The sequence below is a fragment of the Colletotrichum destructivum genome, chromosome 6 (genome assembly GCF_034447905.1).
Source record: "Colletotrichum destructivum chromosome 6, complete sequence".
In the NCBI taxonomy this organism is placed as follows: Eukaryota; Fungi; Ascomycota; class Sordariomycetes; order Glomerellales; family Glomerellaceae; genus Colletotrichum; species Colletotrichum destructivum.
The window spans coordinates 2,701,701-2,727,637 of NC_085901.1; the positions used below are offsets into that span (position 1 = coordinate 2,701,701).

General features: G+C 57.2%; 7 protein-coding genes across 7 annotated transcripts; 3 read left to right on the forward strand and 4 right to left on the reverse strand.

Annotated features, from left to right (window-relative positions):
* Nucleotides 1-865: 865 nt before the first annotated feature.
* On the reverse strand, nt 866-1,549 carry CDEST_10019 (uncharacterized protein; the record flags this gene model as incomplete). The annotated part of the gene is made up of 1 exon (XM_062926177.1): nt 866-1,549. The coding sequence occupies exon 1, from the start codon at nt 1,031-1,033 to the stop codon at nt 866-868; it is 168 nt and encodes a 55-aa protein (XP_062782228.1). The 5' UTR covers nt 1,034-1,549.
* A 1,123-nt stretch (nt 1,550-2,672) lies between these two features.
* Nucleotides 2,673-6,518, forward strand: CDEST_10020 (Putative Zinc finger C2H2-type). Its single transcript, XM_062926178.1, has 3 exons — nt 2,673-3,552; nt 3,601-5,264; nt 5,319-6,518. The coding sequence occupies exons 2-3, from the start codon at nt 4,163-4,165 to the stop codon at nt 6,275-6,277; spliced, it is 2,061 nt and encodes a 686-aa protein (XP_062782229.1). The 5' UTR covers nt 2,673-3,552; nt 3,601-4,162; the 3' UTR covers nt 6,278-6,518.
* Nucleotides 6,519-7,261: 743 nt separating this feature from the next.
* CDEST_10021 (Putative GroES-like superfamily, alcohol dehydrogenase-like, NAD(P)-binding domain superfamily) lies at nt 7,262-9,103 on the forward strand. The gene is made up of 4 exons (XM_062926179.1): nt 7,262-7,726; nt 7,838-7,967; nt 8,043-8,499; nt 8,590-9,103. Exons 1-4 carry the CDS (start codon nt 7,449-7,451, stop codon nt 8,790-8,792), a joined length of 1,068 nt encoding a protein of 355 aa, XP_062782230.1. The 5' UTR covers nt 7,262-7,448; the 3' UTR covers nt 8,793-9,103.
* A 1-nt stretch (nt 9,104) lies between these two features.
* CDEST_10022 (uncharacterized protein) lies at nt 9,105-10,793 on the reverse strand. The gene is made up of 2 exons (XM_062926180.1): nt 10,343-10,793; nt 9,105-10,213 (listed from the first exon to the last, which is right to left on the reverse strand). Exon 2 carries the CDS (start codon nt 9,665-9,667, stop codon nt 9,107-9,109), a length of 561 nt encoding a protein of 186 aa, XP_062782231.1. The 5' UTR covers nt 9,668-10,213; nt 10,343-10,793; the 3' UTR covers nt 9,105-9,106.
* On the reverse strand, nt 9,716-10,173 carry CDEST_10023 (uncharacterized protein; the record flags this gene model as incomplete). Its single annotated transcript, XM_062926181.1, has 2 exons — nt 9,716-9,999; nt 10,128-10,173. The coding sequence occupies 2 exons, from the start codon at nt 10,171-10,173 to the stop codon at nt 9,716-9,718; spliced, it is 330 nt and encodes a 109-aa protein (XP_062782232.1).
* Nucleotides 10,794-15,664: 4,871 nt separating the features above from the next.
* CDEST_10024 (uncharacterized protein) lies at nt 15,665-22,478 on the forward strand (the record flags this gene model as incomplete). The annotated part of the gene is made up of 3 exons (XM_062926182.1): nt 15,665-15,835; nt 16,115-19,940; nt 20,086-22,478. The coding sequence occupies 3 exons, from the start codon at nt 15,665-15,667 to the stop codon at nt 22,476-22,478; spliced, it is 6,390 nt and encodes a 2,129-aa protein (XP_062782233.1).
* A 584-nt stretch (nt 22,479-23,062) lies between these two features.
* On the reverse strand, nt 23,063-25,577 carry CDEST_10025 (Putative major facilitator superfamily, MFS transporter superfamily). The gene is made up of 4 exons (XM_062926183.1): nt 25,219-25,577; nt 25,022-25,122; nt 23,481-24,960; nt 23,063-23,426 (listed from the first exon to the last, which is right to left on the reverse strand). The coding sequence occupies exons 1-4, from the start codon at nt 25,262-25,264 to the stop codon at nt 23,356-23,358; spliced, it is 1,698 nt and encodes a 565-aa protein (XP_062782234.1). The 5' UTR covers nt 25,265-25,577; the 3' UTR covers nt 23,063-23,355.
* Between the last annotated feature and the right edge of the window lie 360 nt (nt 25,578-25,937).

Below are 25,937 nucleotides of genomic sequence, written 5' to 3' on the forward strand. Positions count from 1 at the left end.
AGCTTCTTCCTGCCGCGCGGCGGATTCGCAAAGAACATGTTCTTGATGTCATGTCGGAGCAGGCCTGGCCTTGGGGGCCACGAAGCCGGTGTGGCTGTGTCGGGCGCCATTGCTCGTCCTGCAGCGATGCTAGATGTGCGATTGGACCCGCTATTGGCTCCTTTGGCGGGGAGAGTGGTCCGTAGCATTCCAGAGAGCGTTCTGGCAGAGATGCTTCATCACATTGATGGCAGGGCTGTCGACGGTGATTATCATATGACGATAGGGGGCCTGTTTCAAAACGAAACTGCGCCTCTTTGCAGAAGACCCCGTCCGTTTCTGGGGCGGCGGGCGGGGTTGATTCAGGTGAGCACTATGCCGTTTGTTGCTCTGGTTCATGACAGCCGCGGTAGGAGAAAACGGAAGGGCCAAGCTCATGTCGTCGAATCTGCTATTTCTGCTGTCATCTCATGCCTCGCGTCAAAAGGTGAGACCCGTGCCTGGCGATGATGACGCTATGTAGTGCTTCGACTCAGCCCGGTGAAGCGGCCGTGGCTCTAACAGCGGCTTACAGGGCCTGACAAACGACAAGACGGACTTCACTAGACAAAGATTGGGCGCGGGGCGTGGCATCGCACTTGATATCGAGACTCGCTGTAGCCGTCCATAGCCCTGCGATCTGTGCTTCGTTGGGGGGGGGGGGGGGGGGGGGGGGGGTGGGACACATCGCAGGTGCCGCCGACCTTGTGCAAGAGTGCCGAGAAGTCGGCAGGATTGGTTGGTCTGTAGCATTCCCGTGCTCGACTACTCAACGAATGGTCGAGGGACTACAGCAGTCGTCACGAGCGTCAGCATCCTCCTGCTGTTAGTGCAGATTTCCGATTACCTATTCGAGGAAACGAAAACGGTCCTGTGCAGCAAATTTCCCTGGCCACAGCCTCTCCTCTCTGCCCTTGGTCCCATGGCAAAAATTCAGCGAATTGCTGGCCGACGGGGGGGAGTTTGATGAGGTGCTCGTTTGGCTGTCCACTCTCATCTCATATCTGGCTTCCATGTGGGCTCTTCCATCCGTCAGCAATGAACGGGGGTCGTTGGGGTTGAACGTGTGCGGTCTGGTCTTCTACGGCATCGAGATTGATTAGAGATGGATTGCCCTCCTACCTCGCACTCTATACTTACGTATGTAATCCATGGAGCCCCATCATGTATCAGGTAGTTGATGAGCCGGATATTGAAAGTGGAAAGTGGGTGGACGGGGCTTGTCAATCATTATCTGACAGGCCGACATCTGGCTAGGCCGGGGCGAGAATAACGACGAGGACGGTGACTGCACATGGGTACCGTGGTGACATGTCGCCGGGAATCTTGCTGCCAGGCTTCCACCGGGGGACGAGGGCTGTGATGGAGAGTCGCCGGTGCCACGCTCTGGCACCGGCCGAGAGATGAAGAAGACGCGGACGAGGACGCGCTAAGCCAAGCACTCACTGATGGGTTGGTGATGTGTGTAAGTCTATGTCCGGAGGCTGGCAGGAGGAGGACATGACGCCAAGGCCAGGCGAGGGACAGTGTAATCTCAAAATTACCGGGTCATGTTCTCATCAGCAGCAGGCGGGCGCGCTGATGGACACGGACCAGCGAGAAACCCACCACAAGGCAGACTCGAGCAGCAGGAAAAAAAAAAACCGCCTAACCAAAGGGATACACTGGCAGGTCCCCCCGGAACTTGGAAGTCTCTCGTCCATAGGCTAGTTGGAAACGCAACCCCCTGGAAAGGTGCTCCTGGCCAATCCTGATAGCGAAATGTATTCACTTTCGCCTCCCTGGGCAGAAACAGACCACCAAGATCGGGTCTGGAACAGTTTGGGACAGGGAACCCAACAATGGCCAAGTCTGATTGCCAACTCCATCCAACTCATTCAGAGACAGCCGGCGTCCAAGGTAGACCCGAGATGCCTCTTGGTGTCCCAAGACTTTTGGTCTTACGCATGGATAAGCCGCAGAGAATGGACATGGCTGTCATGATTGCCGAGGTATCGGGACCCGAATGCTATGTCAGAATACCTAGGAGCCAAAACTCCGTCTCGTCACTCCTCTGGGTAGGTGTGTAGCCAGTGTACGGGTAGCACTCTACCTATGATTTCGAGTCCTCGGCATCGCGCAGTACCAAAATTCAGATGCGCTTGTTCCTGACCGAAACAAGACCCCTATTTACCCCTCCGCCCGTTGTTTATTTAACTCTGGACGTCCTGAGCTGCACTAGGTTAGAAGGCCGGGTTTCTCTCAAGTTTCTGACTAAAGGATGGCCCCATGCCTTTGCTGCCTCGGAGTGCGATTTGTTGCCCCGCATAATTGAGCCCTCGGCATGACTGTCAACATCGTCGAGATCGAGCCTGGTACTGAGAACGCCGGTCGGCGCAATCTATCTACGCAGGTGTTGCCGCATTGTTGCCCCGTCCCGAGTCACAAGCTTTATCCAGCAAGCGTCGATTGCGTTCAGGGCTCTTCCTTGCCCTACAGTGTCTAAAACCCGGCCGACACGGCTGGATTGTTGGCGCCCTCCAGCCACTCTCGATCTCGAGATTGTCTGCGCATCAAAATCGCCATCTGCTTTTCGCATTTGAGGATTAATATCAAGCCTCGTCGCAGATACCTCTCCTCAACAGTCTCTCAACAACCATCAACCGTTACCCATTACCTTTGTCCGGAGGTTGACCAGCGAAACCAGCGCCGGGCTGCATTCTATCCCCCACTCAAAACCTCCCGAGCTTTGGGCCCCAAGCGAAGTCCGTCATCATTGCTCAATCGACGTGGAAAGAAAAGGTGGCAAGCAGACTGAGAAGGGGAAGAGGGAGAGACGCAAAAAGATTCCCGAGAAGCTACGAGCCTATTCGTTCGACAGACGAACTGGACGGTTCGCAGCTGTGTACAGATCCCTGCTTGCTAGCAGAGTGATGGTATACTTGGATTCCGCTTGTGGACTCAAAGTCTTACATCGCATCGCGTCGCATCGTTTCTCGCTCCACGCATTCGCACACGCGGCCGGTACACGTTCGGCCGCAGAACCAAGAGAACGTGACCAGCCGAGTTCTGGTCCGCAGGCAGAGAAAGAGTGAGAGACAGGGAGTGTGTGTGAGTAGGTGAGAGAGCTGCACTGCAGTCGGCGCTTCACGACACCCACCCACACAAGCGACGGACGACGGACAACTCCAACTACAGAACAGAGTAGAGCAGAGCCAAGCCAGCAAAGCGCATTCCAATCACAGTCGGAGCGTGCCGTTGCAGAGGTACCTCGACCTAACCCAACGGGTGGAAAGTCAGGTACGAAGTACCTCTACCGCATAAGCGTTTGAGGCATATTTACAGGTACCAGTCTACCTCACACTCACCAACCCAAAGGCGCCGGTCGACAGATCCATCCTCAAACGTGCACAGCCTTGTGGGAACCAGCTAGATTGGGCCGCCTGAGTGGATCCTCTCAACCAACCACAGCACCTGTCAACCACCTTTTTTCTCACTCACTCCTCCTCTTTCCTTCCCTTTCCCCCTCCAGTGTCCACTCCCCCCTCCCTCTTGGTACCCCCCTACCCTCTACCCCCCCCCCCAACTGCGACCCGACCACAGAGTCACAGACCCCAATTCCATATCCTGGTATCGGTCTGTCTGTCCGGTCCACACGTCCCTCCAGTGTGTTCTCTCGCTTCCCCATCTCAACTCCTCTTTCCCGCACACTGTAGCAGCACCACATTACATACCATCCATTACCGCTCGCCGCCACTCTCTGCAGCAACCTCTCCCTCTCTCCCCAAACGTCCCCTTCCAAAAAGCTGCCGACAATCGCGTCCCAACGAGGCCTTTCTCTGTGTCGGCGCACTTGCTCGTCGTCGCTCTTACCCAGTCGTCTTCGTCTGAACTCGATTACACTTGCGCAGACGTGTTCGCAGCAGCGAATAATACCTCGTCGCACACGACTACCCCCCCGCCACCTCCAGTCGGGTGCCGTCAGCTCGCGCGTCAGCACAGCCCCAGGGCGGTGCGGTGCCTGAAAGGCTGACTTGTGAACTGCCTCGCCCCGATTCTAAAGACAGCAACACAACACTACACACAAACACAAACACGACGCCTGTCACCCACTCGCACGCATACGACATCCCTCCATCCCCGAGTGCCGGATCCCGTTTACATCATGGATCAACACGGCCAACGCGGTCGCTCTCCGTCTGCGGGCCATCACCAGCCTCATATAAGACACCCGTCGCATTCTCCGTCTCCGAATCCGTTCCAGCCCCATACCGAAACAGCTTCAATTGGTCTCGGTCTCGGCTTGGATCAATCTGCCACTCAAGCCTTCAACGGAACCACCTCTGCCGACTTCTCCAGCTTCAACAACGGTAACAACTTCCTCAACGGCCAGCAGCCCGGCCAATCATCTTACAACCAATCCGGCGCGACCTTTGCGAACCAGGGCCAGGGCAGCTTCCTCGACCCAAACTTCTCCTCGGGCGACTTCGCCTTGTTCCCCAACGCAGGTCAGGGTGATCCGCAGTTCAACACCGGTGTCTTCGAACAGAGCCTCAACCCGGACATGAACAATATGGCCATGCCTCAGAGCCACCACTCTCCCACCCCTCCGCACCTCCTCAACCCGGACCCCCACCAGACGCCCTCCGCCCGCCAGTCTCCCGCCTTCAACCAACACCAGTTCTCGTCGCCGCCGTCGGGCCACTCGAGGCATGCCTCGCTCGGCCCAGAGGCCGCTCTTCTACCCAACCAGCTGAACGAATGGAGCCAGCCCCAGTTCCAGCGCCACAGGAGATCCCCCTCCGAATACTCGGATGTTTCGTCGGCCGCCCCGTCTCCGAACCTCGTAAGTGCCGACAGCTTCGATGGCCTTGACCAACGTCATTCGCCCATGCAGCGGCCGTCGGACCCCGGCCTTTACCAGCAGATTGGCTTCGACAACTTTACCATCTCGGACCCCGCGCTTGGCAGTCCTAACATGCAGGCCCGGAGCCCCTCTCACAGTCCGGCCATCTCCCCGCGCATCCTTCCTCAGTCAATGCCTGAGTTGAACCAACCGCCCAACTTTGGTCTCGGGAACCAGAATGCTGGTTTCGTCGGCGGTAATGGCTTTGCCGGGCAGGAGGCGTTCCCGACGCTGCAACAACCGGAGATGCCCCAGGTCGCACCAGCCATCAACATCGAGTTCGCACCCACAGCAAGGCAAAATAACTTTGAGCCTCCCAAGAACCAGATGGATCAGGATTCCCTGACCCCCCCTGAACGAGGTGAGCAATCTATGGCGTTCGGTCCGAACCCTTTTAGCTGACAAAACACGACAGGCCGTCCTCGATCTCGACCACGCGCAGTTACGGACCCTTTCAACAATTCCGGTGGAGGCATGGCGCGCCAAACGTCGGTGGGTAGCTTGTCGCCTCACTTGGGGTCTGACCTGTCCGGCCGGGACTCGTCACGGTCCCTTTCTCCGCTCGATCGGGGAGCCACAAGTCCCAGTCGCAGACGGCAGTCGACATCGGCCGTGCCGAACAACGTGATTGCGCTTAGGCTGGCGGATCCCGAGTACCAAAATTCCCAGGACAATGGCAACGCGAAACGCGTTCAGAAGCACCCGGCTACATTTCAGTGCACTCTGTGCCCGAAACGGTTCACCAGAGCCTACAACCTACGATCGCATCTACGGACCCACACGGATGAACGTCCCTTCGTCTGTACGGTCTGTGGAAAGGCTTTCGCACGCCAACACGACCGAAAGAGACACGAGGGGCTGCACTCGGGCGAGAAGAAATTTGTTTGCAAGGGAGACCTCAAAGCGGGCGGCCAATGGGGTTGCGGCCGGAGGTTTGCGCGCGCTGATGCCCTTGGTCGACACTTCCGGTCGGAGGCTGGGCGGATCTGCATCAAACCCCTCTTGGACGAAGAAATGCTCGACAGACAACGTGCTTGGCAGGAGCAACGGATGCAACAACAAAACATGCAAAACATGGCGGCCCAGGGTGCCATGGGTATGGAACCAGGCTACCCTATGGACGCCAGCGGACAGTACATGTTGCCGGCCGCCCTGCTTGCTCAATACCCAGCGCTGGCTCAGATGAACTGGTCAGGGCAGGACGCGAGCAGCGGTCTCGAAGACGACATATCAGGTCGGTCGTCTTTCGACGCTAGCGATTATGAAGGCGACGACGGGGGTTACGTCAGCGGGCCTGGTACGGGTTTCGGTGAGGGAGGTATGGGCCAGAACTTTGGCGAAGTTGGTTACGCTAGTGACTACGGTGGTCGGTAACGATGGACGTGTTGAGTGAAAGTTTTTTTCTTTTCTTTTTTACGTCTTCTTTGTGCGGCCAATCGCCTGCGACGCATACTTTTAAGTATTCGATTATTTCTGGGGAACGGGGCGCTTCATGAACGAGCGTCTTGTTGTAAGGGAACATTGCTATCAACGCTCTCAGAAGGCGCTAAGCGGATGGTCTGGATACGGGGTTTAGAACGCGTTGCTATAGATACCATTATGACGATATTCACATTTACCATGTATCATTGCTTTGCATAAAGAGTCTGAAAGGTTGATTTCCGGGAGAAAGGTAGAGAAAGAGAGAGAGCGAGAGAGCGAGGGAGCGCGTGTGGTGGAAGATGACGGGCACAAGCATGGGGATTGTCCCGCTAAGTGCGATAGCTTGATGCTGACAACTCCAACGAAAGGACGCAATTCCGATGTTGTTGGCAAGTGATTCGATGGGTAATCCCTTATGCAGTTAGGTACCGGGGTCGACCTCGGCGCCGGATCTAAGCTTGAGTCAGCCCCCCCTACCCCCTTCCCCAGATCCGAAAGAGCGCGTCGGCGAGCGTGATCCGTAAGCAGCTGCGCCGGACTCCGGCGCCGAAAGTGAGGGGCCGGCCCAACCTCCGGATTGGAGAAGTTCCGGGCAACAGACAGCCTTGCCTGGAAGGGGCACCATGCCCTTTCCACGTGTTTCCCGACCGCCATTTCTAGGAGGAGAGGGGGCTGCACGCAACCACTTACCGGAAGCAGTGCCTGATCCACCACGTTGTTGTGCTGGGGTGCGGGGCGTTTTGGACCTTTGGATAGGGTCTGTCTATGATGCGGAAACCATGGAAGATGTGCTGCTTGGTAGGTGTACCCCGTGTGGATAACCCGGTCCGCCCCTCCCCTCTCCCCTCTCCGGACCATCTCTCACCATGCGCAAGCATTTGTAAGCTAGTAGGAGGGGTGACGATGGGAGAGGGGGAGGGGGAGGGGGAGGGGAAGCTTTTGTAATGCCGATGTGGATTATACATAAGACGCTTTCGGGTCCCCAACTTGAAGCTATCCCGACACTTGGAACTGAGTTTAAGCCCACACCTCCTGACGCCTTCCATCATCATACATATAGACACGCAACCAGGCATCCGCGCTGGTCATCGCCATTTACCCCGACAGTGACGGAAGGACGACAATGGCTCAGAACCAAGCAGTCAAAACCATCGAGGCGGGCGTCGCAAAGGTCGTCGACGTGCCGATCCCGGCCCTGCCTGCCGACGACTACATCCTCGTCAAGACAACGGCCGTGGCCATCAACCCGACGGACTGGAAGCACGTCGACCTCGCCGACAAGGCCGGGTGTGTCGGCATCTGGGTTGGCTGCGACTACGCCGGCATCGTCGAGGAGGTCGGCAAGGGTGTGACAAAGGACTTCAAGAAGGGGGATCGCATCTGCGGGCCCGTCAACGGATCGTAAGTCCGCCACCTCTTGCTTGCTCGCTGCCCGTGTGGCATCGCCATCCCGTGGGATGGCTGAGTGAGTCAGCCAGTCGCTGACGAGTGTGCAATTTATCTGTTGTACAGGAACGCGCTGAGGGAGATTGACGGCGCCTTCGCAAAGTACATTGCTGTCAAGGGCGACTTGCAGATCAAGACACCGGACAACATTTCAGACGAGGAGGCCGCGACGCTCGGCATCGCCGTCACCACGGTCGTACGTGAACCCCCGTCTCCCCTGCCCACCCCCCCCCCCCATTCCTCACGACGAGACTGACACGGCGCAACGCAGGGCCAAGGCCTCTATCAGACCCTCAACCTACCCCTCCCCACCGAACCGACTACCGATCCGTCGTCCACGATCCTCATCTACGGCGGCAGCACCGCCATGGGCATCTCGGGCATCCAGTACGCGCGATTGTCCGGGTATAGGGTGATCGCGACGGCATCGCCGCACAACTTCGAGTACCTCCGGTCCCTGGGCGCGAGCGAGGTGCTGGACTACCGGTCGCCCACCGTGTCGGAGGACATCCGCAGGCTCACAGGCGACCGGCTCACGCTGGCGTGGGACTGCCAGTCGACCAACGATTCGGCGGTCCTCGTGGCCAAGGCGCTGTCGAGCTCCGAGGGAGGCGTCATCGGCACCCTGCTGCCCGTCGACAAGAAGGTGGTGCAGGAGGTCAACCCCAAGGTCGAGGTCAAGATGAGCCTGTACTACACCGCGTTTGGCGAGGATTTTGGCTACTTTGGTAAACCATCCTCCCCCGTTGTCCTCTTACCTCCCTCGTCCTCGCCCCCCTTCCCCCCGGACCGCGAATCTGACTAACGCAATGAAATAGGCAAGAGGGACGCCGTTCCCGAAAACTACGAGTTCGGCAAGAAGTTTTGGGAGATCAGCCGCGGCTTGTTGGCCGACGGTAAACTCAAGCCCATCCGCGTTATCAAGAACCAGGGCGGCAGCGGCCTCGACGGCGTCATCGTCGGCCTCAAGGAGTTGAAGGAGGGCAAGGTCAGCGCCGGCAAGCTCGTCTACACCATTTAAGGGGAGTATATCCAGCCCCCCCCCCCATTGTGGTGCAGTCAGTGCGAAAGGGAACGGGCAAAAAAAGCATCGAAGATGTACATCAAGGGAAAAAAGCAAGGTGGGAGGGGGGGTTAATCATCATTTTGAGCCCTGCTTTGCTAGAGGCGCCGAAAAACATTAGAGTATAGCAGTAAATGAACAATGACAAAACTGTGGTATCTGGAAACTATCACGAGGAAGGAAAAAGAGGGGAAAACGACGCCTGCTGTTCCATGGTGTGCCCGCTTCTTTTTTTTTCAAAAGTATGTCCGCCTCGCCCCCGAAAACCCCGCCTACATCTTGGCCCGGCCGACCCTCTGCGCGACCTCGTCGAGCATCTTGTTCACCATGTCGCGATGCGCGCTCTCCATCTGCCCTTTGACGAGGGGCATCAGCATCCGGCTCGTCTCGACGCGCGTGGTCTCGACGAGGTCGTAGTCCCCGTCAACGTGGCCGCCGAGCTTGCCGGCGCTGTGCTCGCCGGGCCAGCGCTCCTGGGGCCGCGGCACGACGAGCCACTCGGACCACACGCGAACGCCGGCGGGGGCCTTGGCGCGGGACCGCAGGCCGTTGGGTATGTTCTGCAGCACGGCGGGGAAGCTGATCTCCGTCTTGACGCCGGGGGCGACAGTGACCTTTTCGTAGATCTTGTATGAGGCGATCTTGAGGCCCGTCTCGAGGAACCAGTCGTCTTCAACGACGCTCTTGAGCGGGACGGGCACTTTTTCGTAGCGCGTCACCAGCGGCTGGTGGCGGATTACGGGAGACTGGGACTGCAGCATCTCGACGACGGCCTCCGCCGGGAGCATGCTGGGCAGCGGGATGCGGATCGTGAGGTTGTGCTGGGCGGGCATCTCGACGGGTTCTGTGCTTTTGAGAGCCGAGAGGGGTGGAGGATGTGGTTATACGACGTCGCTGGGACGGGTTGGTCGAGGGTTGTCCGTCGACTCCGTACAATACTGAGGGGGGCGATACGATGCGAAACCGGACTGCCGGCAGAAGCGTCGCTGCTGGCGACGAAGGCGCTGATGAATGATTATCGAAGTGTAGATGCGTCCCGTGGTCAAGATCAGGTCAGCTAGGTTCCCTGCCGGTTCAGGGTCAGCGGGGGGATCCGCGTATCCTAATTCGAAGGCGTTGGAGAGGAGATGGAGAGAGGGGGTAAGCTTGTCATATGTGAACTGCTCTTCTCCCGTGCATTGGTTGATTAGTAGAAAATAGAATGGCGAGGGGGGCGCGGTCGTCTTTTGTTTCGTCTGATGGTCTGTTCCTTGAAAAGGGGGTTCTTCCTCCGACCAAAGACACAGGATGCACCTGAATGCCGAGTCGCTGTCGCATGGGCCTTGTCCAGAGCAGACATAATGCAAATGTAAAGCAAACCGACGTCACTCGAAGGATCACTGGTGCTGGCGATTAGTGTATACGGATGTCAGCTTTACCGAATCCAGTAACTAGTGCAAGAAAGATTGGCCTGGTCTGCCGGAGGATTGGTCGACAGTCGGCGTGAGATTTTAGGATCCGTTGCTTACCAGCTTGACAACGACGACTTGCCGTTATTTGTTGCGACTCGATGATACTCGATGTCGAAAACAACGGGGGAAGGTGAAACGAGAGATGATACTATTATTGACCCCTGGCGAAGGTGCCAGTGCCTCGGGGTGAGGGTCCCGACTCCCAGCTCCCGGCTCTCGGGTAAGGTGAGCTCCAGTTGAGGCGCAACCCGGGGTGGAAGACTAGCCAACTTCTTTTTACAACATTGTGGCATCGGCCCGGACTGCGCCCTGAGCGAAAGCCACCGCCGGTATGGGTGGCCGTGGCTGATGTTGACCGCCTCACCGGCACGGCATCGCCGCCATCACATCTAGCTGTTTAGGACGCGAGGCCCAGGGTCGTCTTTTCCAGCGGGCGGCAGGCAGCAGGGCAGGTGCTCCGGCCCGAAAGCGGGACGGTCCATGGGAGTACGGACATGGGCCGTCGGGGTCCATCCCGAGTCGAACCCTAGCTTTTGTTTCTTCAGAGCTCTTTGTCCCAGACGACTGGTGTTATTTGGTGCGCCGCCTCAAGTGTTGTCGAGTGGCTTGAGGACCGTGGATACAGCGCCACGACTTGACTGAAAACGTTTTATTAAATTGTTTTTTCCCAAGTGGAGGAGGTCGCCTTGCGACACACAAGCACTGGATTGACAAACCGTCGTGATAGCCAAAGACTCCATCGTACGTAGGCTCTATCTACAACTCGATTGGTTTACTCGGAGAATACATACCACCAGGCGGCACGGTGGATGACTCGATTGATGCCCGTCATCCTAACAGCGACCAGCCCCTCGCGGCCTGGACTCCAGAGAGCGGTTCGAACTTGGAACTGGGGCCATGCAATTCCGGTGCAGGTAAAGTCGACTCTGCAGCTAAAATCAAGTCAGGCATTCTGCATTGTGCTGCGCTGTCCACCCCCATCGGCCCATTGTTTCGACCTGATTGAATATCGTGGACCTGGTGGCCAACTGCTGCCCCCTTGCCGAGGACTGACCGCCAGTAGCCACCGCGAGATGATGATGGTATTTGTTCGAGGAGCCTTCACCTACCGCTACGACTGTGAGCGTAGGCTCATGCTGGAAAAGAACTGGCAGGTCGGTGGACGATGCCGTGAATTGACTCGTGTTGGACACTTTCTGTCGTTTGCATCAGTTTGCCGCATGTACGTCCCCGTCTGCCTCTTTGGTCATTGATGAGCGGCATTGACCCATCATTGATTCACTTCTTTTCGCCTCTGCCTGCGTCATGACAGGGCATGTCATAAGTGACATGTTTCGTGTTAGTTAGCACATCGTCTCGCCCGCCTTGCCCATCTCCACCGACAACGAACAGAGGCAATAAAAATCTGCGGCATGCGAAGCTCAAGGCCCGCCCAGACACGACAATTGAGCGTGGCTGGCTGGTGCGGAGTCAGCCAGAGGTGGTTTGAGGAGTTGAAGCGGTGAAGGAGGCGCCATACCAGTTCTGGGCGATGCTCGTGGGATGAGTGGAGTGATATGCGCCATGCGCTGCTAGGAGGGGTGGGACATGCAGACGAGACAATCCAGTAGAGTCTATAGAGAGATGCAGTCGCGTCCCCCAGACAGGGCCAGACGTGGGATATGCATGAAGGTCATGTAAGTTCCCGATGCACGCGCAGCCCGACCTACACCCGTCGAGATATGTATGCAGGCCGCTGGCGCTGGCTCGAGAAGACTGGGCAGACAGTGGCCATCGTGCAGATGCCAGATGCCAGATGGGGGCTCTACTGTGGTGTGAGCAGAGCTGGTTCGACAAAGCCCTCGTGGTGAAAACAGGTACAAATACCACGCCCAGCGGATCTTGCTACCGTGCTAGCAGGCGCATGGCTGCCCAGTCGGTAATGTATCGATACCTCACGCCCTCACGCCCTCACGTCTTCATCCCTCATCGGGGGCGTTGCTGCATCGGTGCTCATCGATGCTAACAGGCTGGCCGAGCCGGCGTCTGCATGGCAGCGTCTCCATGATATGACCGACAGCGGCGCGACGGTCCAGAGAGGTGATGGTGAGCATGGTATTGGTGTTTCTGCTCTCCCTTCCCACTCGCCGACTTGTTGCTTCTGCATATTCACGCTTTTCCCTTCCGACTCGGATGCATGGCCGAGCCTGCCTGTCATCAATAGGGCAATGATGCACCTGGAAATTGCCTTGTTGCTGCTGTTGCAACATGTGGTTGTTCTGGTCTGGAGAGACAATGTGAGTTGCTTAGCGGGGCTGGTGTTGTGTGGAGGTACTCTGTACATGGGTGAGTGAGGACGAGTGGCTGGACAAGCGTGGACCTCCACTATTGAGCGCTCCAGGCGAACGAGACGGATATCGACCAGCAGACCGCAACAGTGAGGATAGAGCCGGCCGGTTGCGATCAACTCCGAGGAGAACATGGGCCAGCGGGCGTTACCGGATAAGGGCTCTCTGGCAAGGGCTATTGATACACAGAAGCTTTTCCTGTGGTGGGATATGACTGTCCTGTTGCGCGCCTGTCCCAACCCCCCTGCTCTTGGACGAGGTTGAGGCCCTGCGTTGGTGACAGCAGAGCGTCATCATGAATAACATGGAAGATCGTGGTGTCGAAAAGGGAATGAGAGTGTGACAGGAAAGAAACACAAGGAGACACGTTGTTGGTGGTAAGTTTCGATGGCAGGGAAGAGGGATGGAGAAAGGTGCGCAGGGTCCTGCTAGACTAGGAACCGCAGCCCAGCGATAGCTGTCAGATTTTGTTTATTGTTCTTGTAGGTTTTGGGGGGTTCCCCTTCTTCTTTTCCCTTTGGGGTTTCCCCGAGTAGGTAGTTGTCACTCCAGCCCCTACCCCCCTAAAGCGACCTGGGCAAGTTGCGGACACCAGTATCTGCCCGAAACAAAAACAGATAGTGTCGAAAAGCAATCCCCATCACTTGGTACATGTGCCATTTCATACATGCACAGCACTTAATTAAAGACATGTTCTGGAATAGAAAAGAAAGACGGCGTCTGCAATATGACGTTTCATATCGGAACACAGCCAAGCTTGCCTTTTCTCGCCCGGCTGCCTTCATGAAGCTCGTGACACATTTCCGTACTAAACACGTTTTTATAAAACTGGTGCCAGACTTGGTCAAGGTTAGTGAAACCAACATTCGGAACCTCCTCCTGACCTTTGCTCTGCCCTCTTGAACCGGACGGTATCCTGGAGAGAAGCCACCGGATCACCTGGGTGGCAGGTCGAAGAGGGAGGGGTTACACGGTGGTGGTGTGAATCAAGTCAAACGACGTGACTTGCAGGGGCTCATCTAGCCCATATCACACCAGCTCGGCCAATGAAGCGCCGAAGCCGCCCCTCATCGCCGGCCAAGGTAGCCAGGGTCCAACGCCCACCACTGACGGGACGAGAAGGGTTGCTGCGCTTTTGCCGACCGTGGCACCTCCCTCCCAGCTTTGTCCCATTGTCTATCGCGGGCTGCCATGTTGCTGCGGTTCCAATTGACACAGAGAGGGAGGTATCCGTGGGTGGGTGGGTACATTGCACGTTGCGGTACACAGCGGGGCGGCGGGAGACTCAGTCGCAGTGAGTCTTTGGACTGGATGTGATAGGACGAATATGATAGGACAAATGGCTCGATCCAGCATCAATATCCATTATTATTCCTCTTGACCTGCCATGCCTCATCTTTCACCTGCCATGCTTCCTCTCCCTTTCTCTGCCTGTAACCTACCGCAACCTGTCACTTACACCTAGGCTGGTTTGGCCCCTTTGCCCATCTGTTTTGTTTTCCGCCTCCGACTGTGTCTCGTTGACCTGTTCCCGTCCTCCTTCGTCGACGTGTTGTTGCATGCCAAGGCAGAGCGATTCGAAGGAACAAGCAGCTCCTCATCTTTATCTCGGTCAATTGCCATACAACTCGGCCGGATTGAGAGCTCAACGACTGAGACGACGCAGACGATCAACGAAACAACCAAAGACGGCTTTCACGACGCACCATAATCCGAGTGCCGACTTCAGCGCCCATCACGACCATCGACGGGCCATTCATTCAGCGCTGGCGGTCTGACGAGCCGAGCAAAGCCCGACGTCGAGGAAGCGAATTGCCTTGTCGGCTGCAGGTGATCGGTCATTGCCTAGCACCCTAGGTACTTGGCTGACTCCTGCAAGATATTCTGGCGGTCTGCGACACAACCATCCACCATTTCGCCTCGCGGCGACGATCCGGCCAAAAGGCGCCGGGTCATTGGCTCCCTGTGCAGGAAGTGGCTTGTAAGAAGACTATTTCCCTTTCTATTTTTTCTCTCTTTCCGGTCGACTCTAGCGTTCCTATTGCTCCGTTCTTCGCCCGTCTTGTTCGACCTCATTACCTCAGGGAGAGCATCAACCCTAAGCAAAAAAAGGGGTAGACAGGGCAGAGACGTCTTAAAGGGTTGGGATGAGAACAAGAAGTCGGATGGCGGATTGACTTTTCTTAAGCAGCTTCGGGACCAGTTCACTCACGGGTGCCATCTGACGCGTGCGCCCGGTGCATTTAGCGAGCCAGGCACGCCAGTGACACCATCAGACAACGGAGCGGACTTCCATCCCTGTTTATCGCTTCTACCTGGCCCGTTATCGTCCAATTCTCCGGCACTTCTGGACATGGGTCAGGGCCCTACCTACCTACTGTAATTCTCATTAACAGAGAGGCAAGCCCAGCAGCAACTTACTATCTTATCCGTCGTCCAACGACTTTCTTCCTCCCTGCTGCAACCCATTTACCGTTCCTGACCTTACCTTACCTTACCTCACCTACCTAGGTACCTTACCTTACCCTGAAGCCCCCATCTCTCCCCCCCAGATCCCAGGCTGTCAGGCCCCAGGTCCCTTGCGCTGCGTAGCGCAAAGTGGTCCTGGCATCCATCCCACCTCTCCACGTCCCAGCCTGCGCAATTACATCTTGGACTCCACGCGCAACCATCTTTTCGCTGACTTGCACCACCTTGTCTCAGTTCGCCCGCGTCGTACCGATACAGAACCGCGAGAGGCACCTTATATTGTCCGGCCTCCCCTCATACAACTGGCTACCCCCGTCTGTCGCCCCCTCGACCCCTTCGTTGACCAAACGATCCCGTGCGCGCGCAGGCTTCTTTCCCCTCCCTATACCCTTAGTACGATTACGACGACGACGACGACGACAACGATAACGACGAAGACGACGACAAACGCGAGCACGACGACTAACACGGCCTCTGTACCTGCGCTCGACATCCGATCTTCCGTCATCCTTATCCTACCAAACCGACTTCGCTTCCATGATTCTCATCGCCAGCTGCCGCAACACGACTTCTACTTCTCAACATGGCTGCGGCCGCTGTTTCGACGCTCCTTCCCCCGTTAGGGGGGGCAGAAGCCGCATGTGGATGGAGGGCGATGGCCCAACATTCGACGACTGGGTGGAATGAGGCCGATGTGCGCATTCGCTTGCGCATGATCGCCCGCGCCTGGGAGTCTGCGTCACACCATCCTCAGGTACGACCCGAGACTTTTTCGTCTGCCGTCATCCTTTTCTCCAATTCCTACTTCCTCTGGGGTTTTGTGCGCGCTGGCGCCATTCCAGCCTAAACGCACCCCGCGCGCTCGTCCCAGCTCTAATGGCTGCCGTCCGAACCAGACACTGGCTGGCCCGGAAAGTCTCCATGGGAAGCCGGGGCGCAAGGAGGGAGCGTGACGCCGCCTCGCCCCCCCCCCATTCCACTAACACTCCTCCGGATGAACTTCCAAGCTAAGCTGATCCGCTGACATCCCTAGATTCCATCCCATCGCCGCCGGCTCCTCCAAACCACATATGGCATCTCAAGTCCACTCAAGACACCGGAATGCGGTCCGCGATGGCTGCGACGCTTCAACTCGCCCTTCGAACAACCCGCATCCCTTGACCAAGTCATGGATCCGACGAACACCGGCGGCTTTGCGAGTCGCCTACCCGCCGACTCTTCATTCTTCGCCCGGTCACGGATTTCGAGCACGGACAGGCGACAACACCCCAGCGCAGGCGCCCTCTTCAAGGATCCCACACGCGACGTTCTCATCGACTTTGGCTCTGAGGAAGGCTTCATGCAGGCGGCGAAGAAGAAGAAGAAGGCGCCAGCCAAGGCGCCAGCCGCTAACAACAATAACAGTAACGATGACGATGGCGCCAAGAAAGACGATGAGGGTACTGGCGATGGAGGCGACAAGAGCGGCGATGCAGGCAATGATGGCGGTGCTGCCGGTGACGGCGACGGAGATGGAGGCGACAAGGATACACCGCCACCAGCTGACGATGCACCCCCGGACGACGAATGGGGCTTCGCGCCCGCGAAAAGCAAGAAGAAGGGTAAGAAGGACGAAGACCCGCCGACTATCCCGGCACCCAACCTGGACTCTTTCGATGAGATCAAACTGGACGATGTGGGCGGAGGCGGCAACGGCACGCTCGACATCAATTTTGGCTCAACAGACAACAAGAAGTCGGGGTTTGGCTCATGGGGTACAAGTTGGACAACAGGCACGAGATCAGGGAGCACGTGGGATTGGTCCGGGGCTAACAAGAATGCAGCCGCGAGTACGCCAGCAGAGGCCAAGGAAGAGGTTGATTCGAATCCCTGGGGCGGCAGCGCCACAAAGTCCAAAAAGAAGAGCACGACTCTTGGATTCAGCTTCGGCGATGATCCAGCAATCGACCCGGAACCAGCACCTGAACCGCCCAAGGAAGAGGAGAAGAAAGACGACCCCTGGGGCTTCTCCACCGCATCATCCAAGAAGGACAAGAAGAAGAAAAAGATCAGCATTTGGGGCGATCCTGCGGAAGATGAGAAAGAAGAGCCGCCCAAGGTAGAAATCCCTGCTGACGACCCATGGGGTTCATGGGGTACCACAACTAAGACAAAGGGCAAGAAGGAACCTGAACCAGAACCGCCCAAAGAGGAGACAAAGCAGGATGATATCTGGGACACCTGGGGTTTGGGTAAGAAGAAAAAGAAAGAAGAACCGGTGGTGGTCCCTGAACCTGAACCGGTCCCGGAGCCCGCGCCCGACCCGCCAGCTGCCGGAGCGGATCCTTGGAGCTGGGGAACGTCAATGAGCAAGAAGGATAAGAAAAAGAAGAAAGGTCTGCTTGACTTTGAACCACCCAAAGAGCCGGACCCTCCTCCAGCGCCGGAGCCCGAAGTTGAGCCAGAACCGGAGCCCGAGCCAGAACCGGAACCGGAATCGGAGCCGCCTAAAATTGAAGTAGACCCCTTTGCTGGTATGTCCAAGTCGCAGAAAAAGAAGAAGATGAGGGAGATGGCTGCCGCTGCCGAGGCCGCCGCCGCCGCCGAAGCCGCCGCTGCAGAAGCAGCCGCCGCTGCCGAGGCCGAGGCCGCCGCTGCAGAAGCAGAAGAGACTGCTCGGAAGGAAGAGGAGGAGCGGTTGGCCAAGGAAATCGAAGAGCAAGCAGCGAAAGAAGCGGCCGAGGCTGAAGAGGCAATGAAGGCAGCAGAAGCTGCGAAGGCAGCAGCGGCAGTAGAAGACATCGGATGGGGTGTAACGACCAAGGCCAAGAAGAAGAAGAAGGGCAAAGGTGAACCCGAGCCCGTACGAGCCCCTACACCACCTCCGCCGGCCCCCGAACCCGAGCCCGAGCCGGAACAGAAAGATGATCTCTGGGGCTTCACCGCCACATCAAAGAAAGACAAAAAGAAGAAAAAGGGACTCCTTCTCGACCCCGAACCTCCAAATGATCCTGAACCCGAACCTGAGCCCGAGCCTGAGCCGGTCCCCGAACCTGCTCCAGATCCTCCCGCTGCTGAGCCAGAGCCGGAACCGCCAGCGGATGAGGGCTGGCCGAATTTTGAGCTCTCTACCAAAAAGGACAAGAAAAAGAAGAAAGACGCGGAAGCCGAAAAGCCCAAGGAGGACTCCTGGGGGGGTATGTGGGGACTTTCTTCGAAGAAGGACAAAGACAAAGAGAAGGAGAAGGAAAAGGAGAAGAAAGAGAGGAAGAAAAGTAAGGAGACACCGCAACCAGCAGAAGAACCCAAGGGGGAATCGACTGAAGACGACTTGGCTTTGAGCAAATCGGACAAGAAAAAGAAGAAGAAAGACGCCATGGCCTTGGTTGAGTTCGGCGGGGAGGAGGAAGAGGCCACGCCTGCCGAGGAAGCCCCACCCGCTGTGCCCGACATTTCTGACCCCCTGGATGACGACGGTTTCTTCAGCTCCTGGAACATCGGCAAGAAGGACAAGAAGAAAAAGGGGCCAGACGTGGAAGTTGCCTCAATGAAGCCTGATGCGATTGAGGAGCCGGCGGACGACTTTTGGGGGTCATTGTCGTCCAAGAAAAAGAAGGACAAATCTAAGAACGAACCTGTGGAAGTGATGGACGAAGAGCCCGAAATGGATTCCGTACAACCGGATTCTGTCGAGGAAACGAAAGACAAAGGCGAAGAAGACGACTGGGCCGCCTGGGGATCCTCGAAAAAGAAGTCTAAGAACCGTAAGGACATACTCGCCGACCCTCCACCGCCAGCTCCCACCCCTCCCACGTTGGACATGACTGAGCCTGAAGCAGAACCGGAACCTGAGAAGGAGAAATCCAGCTTTTGGGGCGACCTAACCTCTTCCAAGTCCAAGTCTAAGGACAAGGAGAAAGACAAGGATAAGGACAAGGACAAGGAAAAGCCCAAAAAGGAACCCAAGCTGAGCGAGAAAGAGCTAAAAAAGCTCGAAAAGGAAAAGAAGAAGGCCGAAAAGGAAGAAGCAGCGCGCAAGGCTCAAGAGGAAGAAGAGGCTGCTGCAGCTGCTGCAGAAGAAGCAGCCAAGGAAGAGAAGGAACGCCTTGCCCGAGAAGCGGAAGAGGCCGCGGCTGCCGAGGCCGCCGAGGCCGCCGAGAAGGCTCGGCTCGAGGAGGAGCAGGCTGCCAAGATCGCCGAGGAAGACGAACAGTTCGCCGCCTTGGAAGCCAAGAAGCTCAAGAAGGGCAAATTGACAAAGAAGGACCAGGCTGTTTACGACCAACTCAAGGAGTCTATCGATCAACGCGTTGCAGATCAAGCCGCAGCCGAAGCTGAAGCCGCTGCCGAAGCTGAAGCTAAAGCTGCTGCCGCTGCCGAGGCCGAAGAGGCTGCTCGCATCGAGGAGGAGGAGCGGCTTGCCAAGGAGGCTGAAGAAGCCGCAGCCAAAGAAGCCGAGGAACTGGCAGCGCGCGAACGTGAGGAGGCCGAGGCTGCAGAGAAGAAGTCGAAGAAGAGTTCCAAGACGGAAAAAGAGTCCAAATCCAAGTCCAAGTCCAAAGAAAAAGAGAAGGAAAAAGAGAAGGAGAAGGAGAAGGAGAAGGAGAAGAGAGACAAGAAGGACAAGAAGGAGAAGAAGAGCAAGGACAAGGACAGGGCGAAGGACAAAGACGAGGACGAAGATCCCGAACCCATCCCGGACGTTCAAGAGGAGGATGAGCTGGCCGACATCGAACTTACCGAAGAGCAAGTGGAAGAACTCCTGGCCGACCCCGAGCCTGCGGAGCCTGCTCCGCCTCCACCACCTCCGGCGCCGGAACCCAAGCCGTCCAACGATGCGTTCAGCTTCTGGGGCGTTGGCACTAAGAAGTCTAAGAAAGGTATGCGGCCTCGGACACGGGTCCCATTCTCCCAGCACATCGCTATCATACTACCCAGTCTCACCGAGACCACCGGATGAGCTTGAGACGCCATGCCGCCTCGAGCGCTTCCTGAGATTACAAAGCTGACTCAACTTCGTTCTAGCTCAAGAAGGTGCGAATATCGGCTGGAATGACACGACCGCCTCATCCGCCATAAACAGCAATGCCCCGACCTGGATGCAACCGTCTACGGCTCGTAAGGGCAAAGGAACGAAGATTACTGACAGATTAAAAGCTTTTGAACCGCCGCCGCCACCGGAAGACGAACCTGCTCCCGTTGCGGAGGAACCCGCTCCCGAGGACCCGCCACCAGAGGATCCGACGCCGGAGGAGCCTACTGCTGAGGACCCCGTTCCGCCACCGCCGCCTCCACCGGTTGCCTTGACGAAAGAAGAGAGGAAACGACTCAAGAAAGAGAAGAAGCGTGCTGAAGCTGAGCCAGCACCGCCGCCGCCGCCGCCGCCGCCGCCTCCTGTTGAGGAACCAACAATGGTTGATGTCGAGGAACCAGCTGACGAAAATAACAAGTCTGCGGAACCCCCAGGAGCCTTCCCGGTCGATGAGGACGAGAACGAGATCATCGAAGTAATTGAAATGCCAGTGGAAAAGAAGAAGAAGAAAAGCAAGAAGAACAGAGAGAAGGATCTTCTTGCTGAAGACGTCCCTCCTCCGCCGGCTCCTCCGCCACCACCAGCCGTGCCCGAAGTTCCTGCGCCTGAAGAACCGGCCGCTGAGGAGGAGCCCTGGTCGCCTCCCCCGGAGCCGAAGTCAAGCAGGAGAGACCGAGCCAAGATCAGCCGCGAAGGTTCTTCGTGGGGCATGTGGTCGGCCTCGGCGCCTCGCGAGAAGGACAAAGACAGAGAACGAGAGCGAGACCGTGATCGTGACAAGGAGAGGAAGTCCAAGCACAAGTCTGACAGGCGCGAGAGGAGGCACGACAAAGAAGAAGTCAAGAGCTCTTCCAGGGGCTCGAACTCTGGTAAGGGCGACCGCGCTGACAAAGACATGGAAACGCCGGCGCCGACGCGGCCGAAGCTCATGTCCATGTTCAGCACCCCCCCGGTTTCTCGTACGACCTCGAATCGGGACCGGCGTCATGGATCTAGTGGCCGCCCGTCACGTCGTCACTCTGTTGACGCTGCAGGCTTGGTATCACCACCTCCGGAGGATGCGCCTCCGACGTCTTCCAAAGCTGCCAAGGTTCTTGGTGTCGACAAATCAGGTAGACGCCGCAAGCGTGCTCCTACCGAGGATGATGACATTGTAATGGTCGGGGCGAACGGTGACGGCGAGGATGCTAGTCCCCCCAAGTCCTCCCGTCGGCGATCCAGATATCCCAAAGACGAGGACATCGTCATGGTGGATGCCGACGGCCCTTCTGAGCCACCCCCTATAAAACGGTCTAATTCGAGTGCCAAGAGGGGCTTCGGTGGTCTATTTAGTGGTCTTCGAACTCCCAAGACGGAGCGTCCAGACCCCTTACGAAGGCGTCACACCTATGCGACCGATGACGATACTAAGCGCGAACGCCGCAAGGGGTCATCTGGCGATGCCGAAGAACTCGACCCGGCGGCAGCAGCTGACATGGACCAGGAGGCTCGCCGCGCTGCTCGCCGTGCTCGACGTGCCGCAAGAGATGCCGAGGCCGAGGTGGTCGATCCAGATGCCGATGAGGCACGCCACGTCGCCAAAGAGGAGGCCAGGCGTGAGCGCCGCCGGCGGCGAGAAGAAGAAGATATTGAGGCGCGGAAGCAAGAAGAAAAGGAGGCCAGGCGCGCAGAACGACGCGCAGCCCGCCAACGTGACGAAGAAGAACGGCGAGCCGCTGACGAGCGAGAAGCCGAGCGAGCCGAACGGCGACGGCGTCGCAAGGAACGTGAGGCTGCCGCGGCCGCTCTCGAGGCTGACGTGGAGGCCAGACGGGCGGCACGTGAAGAACGCCGGCGCGCCCGCGATGCTGGAGTTGAGGACGAAGAAACTCGAAGGGCCAGACGAGAAGCTCGACGCGCCGCTCGCGCGCCCGGTGAAGCGACAGACGGGGAAGAAGCCCGTCATCGCAGCAGTCGAAAGCGATCCACGCGGGAGTCGGGCGACGAGGCTCTGCATTCGTCACGCCACCGCTACCGACGTGATGAGGAGGCGAGACCGGCATGGCCCCACTCCGGAACCTCATCATGGGTCAAGGAGCATTCCGATGCGGGTCCGCCTCCACAGGACGGCGGACAAACGGACGCCGTGCCGCTGACTGAGGACGAAGCGCGTCGCGAACGTCGCGAGCGTCGGCGCAGAGCCAAGTATGAAGATGGCACCGCCGATGAGGCCGAAGACCGCCGCCGCAGGCTTCGCCGCGAAGATCGTGAGCGCAAATATGGAGGCGGTAGCGGAGGCGCCGGCGGCGGCGGGTCGGAGGGAAGCGACGAGCGGCGCCGGCACGCCATGCTCTCGGACGCGACGGCGACGCCGCGGAGCAGTTGGTGGAGGAAGCTGACTGGATGATGAGACATCTTTTCCGAACCTTCTTTTGCGACATGAGATGTATGAATGGAATGGGGGTCAGCAAGCCTTGTGGGATTTCATGGATGACGGACACTTGTTTTGATTTTGTTTTGAGATGTTACGAGAAAAAAGACCAGCCAACTACACGATGTATCTGACATATATACCCCACCTATCTTAACCATATTCCTCCCTGATACCAGAAAGAGGTTGACAGGGTGGTGTCGGAGCTTGCACGGGTGACAAGAAAAGAACTATGTACATGTCTGATTTACACCAATCTCGGCCGCCCGTCTTGACCATGACTCCTTGACAATTCCCTGTCTTGTCACTCTGTATATGAACTCAAGTCTCAGCGGAGCATGTAGGCTGCTAAGACGAAGGAGGAGAGCAAAGGAACTAGCCGAGAAGGGTCGGAGTGAATCCCCCTCCTCTGGGTCCCGGAGAAACCCCCTTCCCACCACCGATATCAATGCTCGTTGGGTATCCCCCAAGACTGTGAGGGAGAGGGGGCCATCGCGGCAGAGCCAAGTCCGTAACAGCGGCGATCTTGTCACTCAGATGTGGTGTGGATAGATAGGTAGGCGGATTGTTGCGACTCTTCTCGTCCCTTGTCCTTGACCGTTGTTTCACAGTTGATCAGGCATCACGCCGTGAGATCACAACGAGAATTATAATGATGCATGTAGGCATTAATTAGGTATGTTAACTATAATGTCGATATTGCGAGGTGCTCAACTACGGCTATGGGTCCTTATTGTCAGGACCCCATACATAGGCCAAGTATCAACGACTGGTGTTGCCTGATTTTACTAAAAGAAAGCCTTGATACCAAGCAGATTCGAAGATTGAGAGATTAAAATGAATACGTGATACCTCATCGTAGACCAGTAATTTTAAGCAGATCGTGCTGGTAGAAATAGGCGCGAACGCGTTTGCCGTATATGTCTGGAAGAGGCGTTAGTCCATCCGTTCCCATCAAGGAGTAGGCCTGAAACATACACATTGGGATGCTGAGAGCGCAAACTACCACCTGGATACTTGAAATTGCGATCATGGTGGGCTTGATACCACCCGCGATGATCCAGTCGTAAGCGCTGTACGTCAGACCGAAACTGAAGATGTTCTTGAAGATGATCATGACGGTGAAGCCCTCGATGGCGAGATCACGATAGGCGTCGACGATGTACAAAGAACTCGCGACGGCACCAATGACCATACCGGCGACCTCGAGACCGAAGAAAATGAGCGGGATGCTGTAGTGATATTCCCTCGTGGCCAGGCCAGCGGAAGTGATTGCGAAGCCGTACAGGCCCATGCCGCCGACAACAAACATAGGAAGAACCATGACGATGCGGAACTCGGGCTCATAGATACCACCGTTACGGCGGGTCATGAAGCTGGCACTCCAGTCGGCGAAAACACCGGCAATGATGAATCCGACAAGAGCCCCTACAAAAGCGCCAACATAGGCGTAGCCGGCATAAACCTCGTTCCAATAGTAAGGCGGACCCAAGAAAATGGCGGCTACAATGACGCCGATGAAGACAGTCCAGCCGATCATGGTGCCCTGGATCAAACATCCCCACAGGAAGGCAGGTTGAACAAACAGCGGGAATGGACGCAGAAGAAGTTTCCAGTAGCCCTCGTCCGTCTTGCGGCCGTCGAAGAGGGCGAGTGACTGGATAAAGGTCTTCTTGGGTGTGTGAGCTCCTCGGCTAGGCTCCAGCCCGGGGGAATTCGTGGATGCACCGGCGGTCAACTTCTCGTGGTCGTCGCCTGGACTGCTGCTGGGGCCGTCCTTGAAGGAGCTAGGCTTGTTGACGAGTTCGATAGACTCGGCAGCCATGTCTGTGTTGAGCGCGGCGTCCCGGCGGTACGACGTCTCCGGGCAGAGAAAGAAGACGGCGGGAAGCATGATGGCGCAGAAAATCGCCTCCAAGTAAAAAGTCCACCACCAGCCGATACTGTGAGTGATCTTGCCGACGACAATGGGTGTAAAGAAGGCGCCACCAAAAACAGCCAAATTCGTGAACGCCATGCGCGAGCCACGTTGATGAACGAAGTACAAGTCACCGACGGCGGCGTTAACGAGGGTTTCAAACGGAGTGCAACCAATGCCCTGAACAATGCGAGCAGCCAGGAGCGAGTTGTAGCTGGTGCCGACAGCGCCGGCCCAAGCGGAGGATGCGATAAGGATGCATGTTCCAACGATGAAGAGATGGCGCTTGCCCCAGACACGTGCAGAGGGCACGAAGAAGATGGCTGCGGCACCAACTCCGAGAAGAAAGTATCCGGTCAGAAGAGCGATGTGGGTGAAGCTAGTGCGGAAGAGCAGAGCAATCGTCACGGTGTTGGCGGCAAGGATCGGCCCAAGGGCGGTCGCAAAGATGGCTGTGAGGGACAGGACGAAAGTGATGAGGTCTCGCTTCCATAGGGGCCAGTTGAGAGGATCGTTCGGGTCGTCGGAGGGTTGGGGGATCTGGTAGAGAAGCTGTCAGCGGCGGCAGGCACGTCGCGATATTGTATGGTCGGTGGCTCACAAGTATAATGGGCTCGTGGCCGCTCGAATCGACTTTCAATCCATGGTGGGCACTGGTCGCGGTCTGGGGACGACTCGGATCGTCGAAGTAGCGCGTCGTCCCTGGAGGTTTGAGGGCCGGTGTCAGCAATGGGATGACAGCAGGCCAGAGCGGGCATCAGGCGAGCGAGTACGTTGTGCGCGCGTGGGACTACTTACCTGGCACATGGTCCAAGGCCTTGGACTCGAGAATACCGAGACCCATAGCTACAGATGCTTGTGTTTGCGACAAGTGCTAGTGTTTAGCAAGTATGGGGAGTTGGAAGATCACGACATGATCCGGCTGGAAAGGTAGATAGCGGTACAGGTCGGGCGACCTGGTCTTGTCGAAGTGTCGTCAAGGAGAAGAAGAACCTGGAAGGGGAGAGTGGCGGCGAAATGGAAAAAGGCTAATCCTTCGCTCCGGGTGCCCCCTCCTCTTCCTCCCTTTCCCTTTCCGACCAGCGCCCAGCTGTACAGGTATGTAGCGTGAACTTGAGTCGTGCGGCTGCCGCCCGTGCGGCAAGGCAAGTCGTGCCTTTGGAACCGACGTTGTACACACCACATGCAAGTACTTGCCGGCACTGCCTATCCCTACCAACCTACTCTGCTGTGCCGCAAGACGGCACTTGGGCCATATCCCTCTTGATAGGCCAGGCTCTATCTAGTCTTCGGCAGCTGCGGGCTTGGGGTCGCTGGGAATTCCCGACAGGGGTGCCCTGTCATTTCTGTTCAATTTTGTGGCTCATTAAACCTTAAATGGGGGGAGAGCCATGTCCCGACTCGGCCGGGGCCCTCCTCCTTTCGGAAGCACAACAAAACCCTCGGGTCCTCGGCGGACTCTGTGGACCGGGTGGAGCTTCTATGCCGAAACCACGATGGTGAACGAAGTCAAACCA